Here is an 8,857-nt window from a genome sequence, read left to right on the forward strand (position 1 = left end):
TCTCACGAAGTCCAACATCTTTGCCTTCATCACTATCTAGCCTTCCCAGGAAAATGTCCGTCTTATCTCCAGCAGCTCCTTTCATAGCCTTTCAGAGTAGCTTTGTCTTTATCTCTTCTGGAGCTTCCAAGGAGATCGTCCCGCTTCAAGCAACGGCGGACTCGACCCCCCCCCCCCCCCCCCTCAACCCGGCCCGCCATCCAGCGTTCCGTACCCTGCCGTCCCCTCAGGCCTTCTTGGCACTGGCCTGTGCCCGCTGCTTGCGGAGGTGCGCCTCGATCTCGTGGCGGAAGAGCAGCATGCCCAGCTGGCCGTGCGAGGCCTCGTTCATGGCCTTGGACTGCATGCACATCTTGTACTGGTCCGGGGGCAGCTGGTCGGCGCAGAGCTTCTGGTGCCAGAGGTGGAAGAGGCCGCGGGAGGGCGCGCGCACCACCAGCAGGTTGCTGTGCAGGTACTTGCGGTACAGGTGCACGTCCTCACCGCCCCAGCCTTTAATGTCCACGTCGAAGCCGCCTGGGGGAGGGGGGTACACACAGGGCAGGAGAGATGGTTAGAGGTTATGGGAAGGCGTGTGGTGTGTGTGTTTGTTTGTTTGTTTGTTTGTTTGTTTGTTTGTGTGTGTGTGTGTGTGTGTGTGTGTGTGTGTGTGTTTGTTTGTTTGTTTGTTTGTTTGTTTGTGTTTGTGTTTGTGTTTGTGTGTGTGTGTTTGTGCTTGTGTGTGTGTGTGTGTGTGTGTGGTGGGTGTGTGTGTGTGTGTGTGAAGCTGAAATACTGTGGTACAAATAAAAAAAACTCAAACATTTTCTAGGTGTGGTTCAGTACAGCACAGACATGCATTTAACACGTACTTGTGCTTGTAGTTCATTATTGTTTGGAAAGCATGAAGTTGTCATACTCAGTGATTAGCAAAGCTTCACATTTTAGTTTTACTTCAAGTCATCTTTATTTCACGTCACAGGCCCCTATCGCTCAAAAGATTATATAATACATATTCAGGGGGTTCAGTCCTTTAATGCATCACTGAACTCAGATGCGAGGGAAAAAATTCCAGCCGAAACTGAGATTCTGAGGAAACTCAATTATCTGTTAATCTGACCCGGATGAATGCGTGCCGAAATGAAGTTACATCTCTCTCTCTTCTCTGCGCTCTCATGCTAGCCCTCATGCTAGCTCACACGCTAGCTCACATGACTGCCATGCTCACTCCAAACAGGCTCCTGACTGTTGACAGCACTGAGAGAGCTCGAGCATTAACAGCGTCGGCCGTGACCATGACGGGAATTTCACGTGCGCTTCACCCCCTAGTTGAGACGAGCAAAAACAAACAAACTCACAACTCACAACACACCCTGCCCTGTTAGTCTACAAGCAGACACCATGTTATCTTAAACTGCCTCACATGTAGGAGCTTGCACAGCCCCCCCCCCCCCAGTTATTCCCAAGAAGAGGAGGCTAAACCACTGGTATGGAGTTCAAGTACAAGAACTAGCAAAACAGCAGCTGTCTATGGCCGAAGATTTAGTGGACTTAGTCAGGCTGTTGGTTTTGTTAAATTCAGAAGGAGTGCGTTGGAGTGTCTCCTGTAGTTTATCACATGTAACATGGAGTTAACCTTGCATACCTTCACCACAATGGATGAAATGGGCCTGCAACTTAAAGTTTGAATAACAGTGGGAAACACTGATCCAAGATTAGCCCAAGGGGATTTCAATTAGCTGAGGGAAGTGAATGAACAACAAACAAAAACGAGCATATTGCCTTGTTTTAATACCGATGACGTTTGAGTGGCCAAACGCTTCACAAATCCCATCATCTGTTCCTGATCCAGCTTCTGAGGAGTCTGAGGTCCTCTCGATGGGCTGCACTCAAACCAGGCCCCATTTTCTTACTTTTAAATGTATTGACATTAACGTTAACAATAACAACATTATCATTTTTTATTTGGCAAAAGCCCAAACTTACATTTCCATTCATATTTTCACTACTAATTACTAATCAGCCAACGCTTATTTTCAAATCAATACACAAATAAAATGGATTACAACTAGGGTTGCAAAGGGGCAGAACATTTCCGGTACATTTCCGGAAACTTTCAATGGGAATTTAAACTCGGGAATTTGGGAATTTTAGAAAAAACTTTGATGTCCTAAAATAAATAAAAGCATAACACGAACATTGCAAATGGCAGTGAACAAATAAATAAGGACTAAACCCAATCGCATAGATATAGCCATAGTGGAATAGCATGGACACATCTACATTCTGCAACAGTACCTCCACCTCTGCACCGGTGAAGTTAGGTCTGCGTTTACTTGACCGTGTGTTATGTGCATATTATGTGAACTGCATTACCTAGAATGCACTACACATACAGGCTGTAGACGTGATGGTTGCATGTTGAAAGTCGCTAATGTAAAGTTCGGGCAAAACCCACTCTGGCCGTGTAAGAGTAGTATTTTAAAATGCATACACGGCATAAAAGGCCGGTTTTCGCTTTACGCTTTGACATGATTTTGATCAATCTCAAGTTTCTTTTGTGTTGCCTGTGGATTCTGTGGATTCTCCACACGTCTTAATAGTCACATGCCCTTATAAGAAGCTGACGGGGCGTTTTTATATGCAAATTCAGGTGTACAAGAAAATGTGTTCAATTTGAGAATCAGTGCACAGCTAAGAACACTTTGGCGGTTTAAGAACACCTTTCCAGGCGTTCATGAATCCGGCAGAGATCTTAGGTTGGTCTTTTCTAAGTTCATGAGAAGATATTTAAGAAAACACCTAAAACAGTGTTCGGGAATGAGGCCCACTGTCTGACATATGACAAGGTAAATACAGTTACTATAAATAACCCCAAATTGTCGCTTTATTCCTATATATCCCTGTTAATTCCTGTATATTTTTCGTTAAGTCCCATGGAAAGTTCACGGAATTTTGCAACCCTAATTACAACGAAAGCAACAGGGGGAAGTCACTGAAAATAAGTGTGACTTCCTGTTCGTCTTGAACTTCAATTTCATACACGACTGTCATAGAGCTTAAGGTGCAGAAACTAAAGGTCTAAATTCTACAGAGCTTTAGGTGCAGAAGCTAACGGTAGAATTTGACAGGAAGTGCAGAGGCAAGTAGAGGAGAGTGATGAGGTTGTTCTTTTTTTAACACCCCTTTCTTCTCTTCGCAGCAGGTTTACCGCTCGCGGTTTCATTTTACAGCCACTACCTCAGTGGAAAGAAATCGCTCACAAGAACCTGACTAACTTAGAGACACACACACACTAACATCCCCAAGACAAATAAGACGACACAAAGATCACTTTACCTGAGCCTGTCAGACTGTACCGTCACATACATACATGATCCTTTGTGCCAGTAGCCATCAGACTCCACAACCAACACAACCAAACATTTCGTTTTATGTAATGTACGCTGAACTATGTTGTCTATTTATTTCTATCAATTTATTTGATTTATTTTTCAAATTTGTATTAATTAATTTTTTTTATGTTTATGTATCCTATTCCTACTACTTTGCTGCTTTGACAATTGAATTTCCCTCACAGGATTAGTACAAGTTTAACTATCTATCTATCTATACCGGAAATATTTGTTCATCTGTTTTTATTGATGTTTTTTTTTACTTGACAAAGATAGACTTCATTGAATGACTACTGCTTTCTATACATATTTTAATGTAGTGCAATCGATTCCCTCAGGGTTTGAAGCTAATAACGGATTGGGACAAACCAACACCAAGGCTGTCTGGCACACAATGTGAGGTAAACCACACAAGGCCTGCCCACTTTTGTTGATAGTTACCTATGTTGATGAAGTCGGATCTGTACTGACACGTCATACCGAAGCCAAAATCTCTCCAGAAGCCTGTGTCTTTTTTGATGACCTGTCAAAGGAGATAAATAAAAGTCCACTGTTACTGACAAATCCCCATCACCTCGTCCTTTTCCTTCAAACGAGTCAGGCAAGGCTGTGGTGGTTTACACAGAGGCTACGCTACCAATACACAGAGTCAGGCGAGGCTGTGGTGGTTTACACGAAGAAGCTATGCTTCCAATACACAGAGTCAGGCAAGGCTGTGGTGGTTTACACGAAGAAGCTATGCTACCAATATACAGAGTCAGGCGAGGCTGTGGTGGTTTACACAGAGGCTACGCTACCAATACACAGAGTCAGGCGAGGCTGTGGTGGTTTACACAGAGGCTACGCTACCAATACACAGAGTCAGGCGAGGCTGTGGTGGTTTACACAGAGAGGCTTTGCTACCAATACACAGAGTCAGGCAAGGCTGTGGTGGTTCCCTGCTGTGGAAATCATTTTGTTCCACTAAGTTCATCCCACGCAGCGCCGGCTGCAGTTAATAACGTAAACATTGCCCTCATTAAGAATGCTGAATGTGATTACTTAACGCCATGAGATTTACTTCAAGCTTCAGAACTCTGCATGATGCTGCGCTGTTGCTAATATTTGAAACCCTCTGGAATAACGACTGGGCATATGTGTAGTTACAACAGGGTCACCAAAGGGGGAAATAAGGTGTGTGTGTGTGTGTGTGTGTGTGTGTGTGTGTGTGTGTGTGTGTGTGTGTGTGTGTGTGTGTGTCTGTCTGTGTGTCTGTGTGTGTGTGTGTGTCTGTGTGTGTGTGTGTGTGTGTGTGTGTGTGTGTGTAGAAACTCATTACGTTTTCTGTTCATTTAGCAGCCTAACCAGATTGAGTGGATACTGAGTCACTGAGAACATTATATTACATTTGCTGTAAAGCACTTTGAGCAGCATTCTTTTGCATGAAAGGTGCTATATAAATAAAGTTTTATTATTATTATTATTATTATTACCAGTTGTTGTTCCACCGGAGGAATATGCTCATGGCTGCCGTAGATGACCGCAGGGTTGTACTGGCTGAACAGAACCGGATAGAAGACCTTCTTACCTGGGGAGAGGAGAGAGATAATTGGTTAGAATGGAGAGAGATGATTGGTTAGAATGGAAAAACACAGACAACATGCAGGCTCCAGGGTTGGGGGGGGGGGATTGTGTGCTCAGAATAATCACTATTCAGTGATTTTAAGTTTTAGCAGAGAATGTTAATTAGATATGTTCTTCAGTAATTAACCCCTCATCTTAAAGATTAATTATCAAACTGGAGATGGTTTGCAGTCGTGCATAACAACACATGCATGAGTGGAGCGCATAACCTGGATGGTGTAGCACACTGCGTTCAGTACAGTCCTGTGATCAACACACACATGAGCACAGTGCGTTCAGTAGAGTGCTGTGATCAACACACACATGAGCACAGTGCCTTCAGTAAAGATCAACACACACATGAGCACAGTGCGTTCAGTAGAGTGCTGTGATCAACACACACATGAGCACAGTGCCTTCAGTACAGTGCTGTGATCAACACACACATGAGCACAGTGCTTTCAGTAAAGATCAACACACACATGAGCACAGTGCCTTCAGTAGAGTAATCAACACACACATGAGCACAGTGCCTTCAGTAGAGTAATCAACACACACATGAGCACAGTGCCTTCAGTAGAGTAATCAACACACACATGAGCACAGTGCCTTCAGTAGAGTAATCAACACACACATGAGCACAGTGCCTTCAGTAGAGTAATCAACACACACATGAGCACAGTGCCTTCAGTAGAGTAATCAACACACACATGAGCACAGTGCCTTCAGTAGAGTAATCAACACACACATGAGCACAGTGCCTTCAGTAGAGTAATCAACACACACATGAGCACAGTGCCTTCAGTAGAGTAATCAACACACACATGAGCACAGTGCCTTCAGTAGAGTAATCAACACACACATGAGCACAGTGCCTTCAGTAGAGTAATCAACACACACATGAGCACAGTGCCTTCAGTAGAGTAATCAACACACACATGAGCACAGTGCCTTCAGTAGAGTAATCAACACACACATGAGCACAGTGCCTTCAGTAGAGTAATCAACACACACATGAGCACAGTGCCTTCAGTAGAGTAATCAACACACACATGAGCACAGTGCCTTCAGTCCTGTGGTGTCTGGTGTGTAGTTGGTCAAGCCACTTCCATAAACCACCAGGCCAGACTTCACGCAAGCCTGATCCGTTTACGGAGGAGAGAGGAGGACTCGAGCGTGCGGGGGGGGGGGGGGGCTCTAGAGGGGGGGGGGGGGGGGGGGGGACTCTAGAGGAGGAGGAGAGCAGGGGGGTGTCTGCTGTTTTGGGTCTGTTGGCCTCTGGGCTCCTCCCTGCCCTGTGGTGTGTGTGTGTGTGTGTGTGTGTGTGTGTGAGTGTGTGTGTGTCCCAGCTGCCGGATCACTCACCAGCCTGGGCGTTCAGGCGGCAGGTGTTGAGGAAGTCCGCGGTGAAGACGATGTCTACGTCGCAGAAGAAGAGGAGGACGTTGCCCCCCTTCCACGCCCTGGCCCCGACATCCAGCCCTCGGCCGCGCGAGAACTCCTCGTTCAGCTGGATTAGCGTGAAGTTCCTGAAGTTCATCTCCCTACCAACAACACAGAGAGGGAGAGGGAGTTATGGTTAATCGAATCAGAATCAGGTTTAATGGGAAAGTAAGTTTGCACACACAAGGAATTTGTCTTGGTACAGTGCCTCTCAGAATCTATTTCCAGTTGTCACAATAAACGGTAAAATGTTCTAATATAATAGTTCATTTTCATCACAACACTTTCGACCAGGAATGTCGTTTCGACAAAAACATTGCCTGAGCCAAGAAAGGTAGGGCAGGGGAACTGCATTGGGCAACCATACACAGTGTGTCATTTTGTCATAATAGTTTGTATTCTCCATTTCCATCCTGCTGTGGAATAAAGAGCCATATAGATGGAGTGGAATAAAGAGCCATATAGATGGAGTGGAATAAAGAGCCATATAGATGGAGTGGTAAGCATGTTTTGTTCCACAAAATGGTGGTTGTGGGGCAAAATGAGTCAGAGCCTTGGGGGTAAGATGAACCACCGGTTTACATGAAGTTAAGTGTAACATCCTAACCATAATTAAATAACATTACATTTCATATTTGATATGGTGGTCATGCCACGTAAATACAGAGAAACAAACCCAGAAAGGGGTTCCAGTTTCAGCCACAAGACCACATTTCTGGGAGCCCATATTTAGTTGTCTATTTGAGTTAAGCACGCTGCTACCGTTTCAACTGATGGCACACATCATTTGTGGTATGTTGTAATAGTTTGACTTCAGTCTCATATTCCCTCAGCTAGAGGTCGACCTGGAAAAGTCAAGTAAAAAATGGCTCACCTTACCCCCAACCCTAACCCCCTACACCAGCAGAAGCCATTCCTTGGCCAGATGGTGAAGTGTTTGGCTTGTCGACACCACTCTTGTTATGACTACATCTACATTAGAAGCGCATGAAGTGGTCCCACGCAAGTAATATGGTCATAACAAGCTCGGTAAGGATATATCAACAAAAGCGCACTTGTGCACTTCAACCAAATCCCTAATTGTCCACACAAGGCATTTTTTAGTATAAATTGCCCGAATTCAACATAATATTTAATGGCTCATGTGGTTAGGTGAGGGGAAGGATCCCGACCACACAACACCTCCCTAACAGCTCATCAGCATTCAAACGTCTCCACATGGAGGAGCTGAAAGGAGTGAAACATGACATCCATGATTTTATATGATCACATTCCCCACGGACCACAAACCGAGCGCCAAATAACGAAGCCACGCAGGAAAACAGAAAACAGTGACCTTTTTGTCTCCCTCTATTTTGGCTTCTTCATCACTGCCTCCATGATGGAGAGCGAAGGGGATTGTGGGTAAACCTGTAAAAGTGAAATACTGTATTCTGACATCGCCAGATGCTTAATCTAATGTCAATGAATGGCCTTGCATGACCACTGTATTCTGACATCGCCAGATGCTTAACCTAATGTCAATGAATGGCCTTGCATGACCACTGTATTCTGACATCGCCAGATGCTTAATCTAATGTCAATGAATGGCCTTGCATGACCGATGGGAAGAGCTACGAAGAGGTTTGCCAAAGACATCCAGGATTGTGCTTTGTTGGCTACGCCATTGGCCGGCCCATCTGCTTCACTCAGTATACACAGGAAGATGCACGACCAGCTACACCAGAAGACACAGTATTTGCATACCTAACATACACAGATATAAATATAAGCCTTTAAATAAGCTTTAAGATAAGCGTTGAGACCTTACTGAAGCAAGATAACACCATTACAGTATCATCTCTCATGTACCAAGAGAAGTTAGTGATGTATTGACATTAAGATGAAACATTCAATCATTCTAGATCCGTGGGAGTAGCGTAGGCTATTCCTGTTTCATCAAACATTTAACGCTGGAGTACAAAGATAAGAGGAATGGTATCCAGATGAACAATACGCCCTGTCTCAGGTCACATTGAGGAAACAAGCGCTCAAAAGGTTTCGTTCGTTTTTGGCCTTTTTTGTGTGAGCTTTTCCTCTCATTCTTCTAGGTTGTTTTCCAGGAGTATTTTCACCATTGTGCTACCCGGTTGGTTTTGTACAGCTATGCTAATGTGTGTTTACTCATGAATGGTTTAGAAAAGCCAAGCCAAACTAATCTTTTGGCTAACTGTTAGTTGAGGGATGGGCTTCCTCTCCAGGGAGCTCAGTATTGGAGAACTTATTACTTTTATTTTTCAGCGTCGGCCACCATAACAGAACTTCTGTTTTATCAGATGTCCGAATGAAAACATTGATTTGGGAGTGGTCCAAGCGTGGAAAAACACAGACACACACACACACGCGCACACACACACACACATACAGTATATGCGTGGGGTACACATATACATCAACAC

General features: G+C 44.5%; 1 protein-coding gene across 1 annotated transcript in view; it reads right to left on the bottom strand.

Moving 5' to 3' along the window:
• Nucleotides 1-226: 226 nt before the first annotated feature.
• Nucleotides 227-8,857, bottom strand: part of csgalnact1a (chondroitin sulfate N-acetylgalactosaminyltransferase 1a) — a gene marked incomplete at its 3' end in the record, with an annotated part of 45,364 nt that continues 36,733 nt past the window's right edge. The window contains 4 exon segments of the mRNA XM_080842823.1: nucleotides 227-516; nucleotides 3,816-3,897; nucleotides 4,847-4,941; nucleotides 6,342-6,520. Of these exon segments, the coding sequence (XP_080698949.1) occupies nucleotides 227-516; nucleotides 3,816-3,897; nucleotides 4,847-4,941; nucleotides 6,342-6,520 (646 nt within the window).

Source organism: Sprattus sprattus, assembly GCF_963457725.1.
Source record: "Sprattus sprattus genome assembly, chromosome: 7".
Taxonomy (NCBI): domain Eukaryota; kingdom Metazoa; phylum Chordata; class Actinopteri; order Clupeiformes; family Clupeidae; genus Sprattus; species Sprattus sprattus.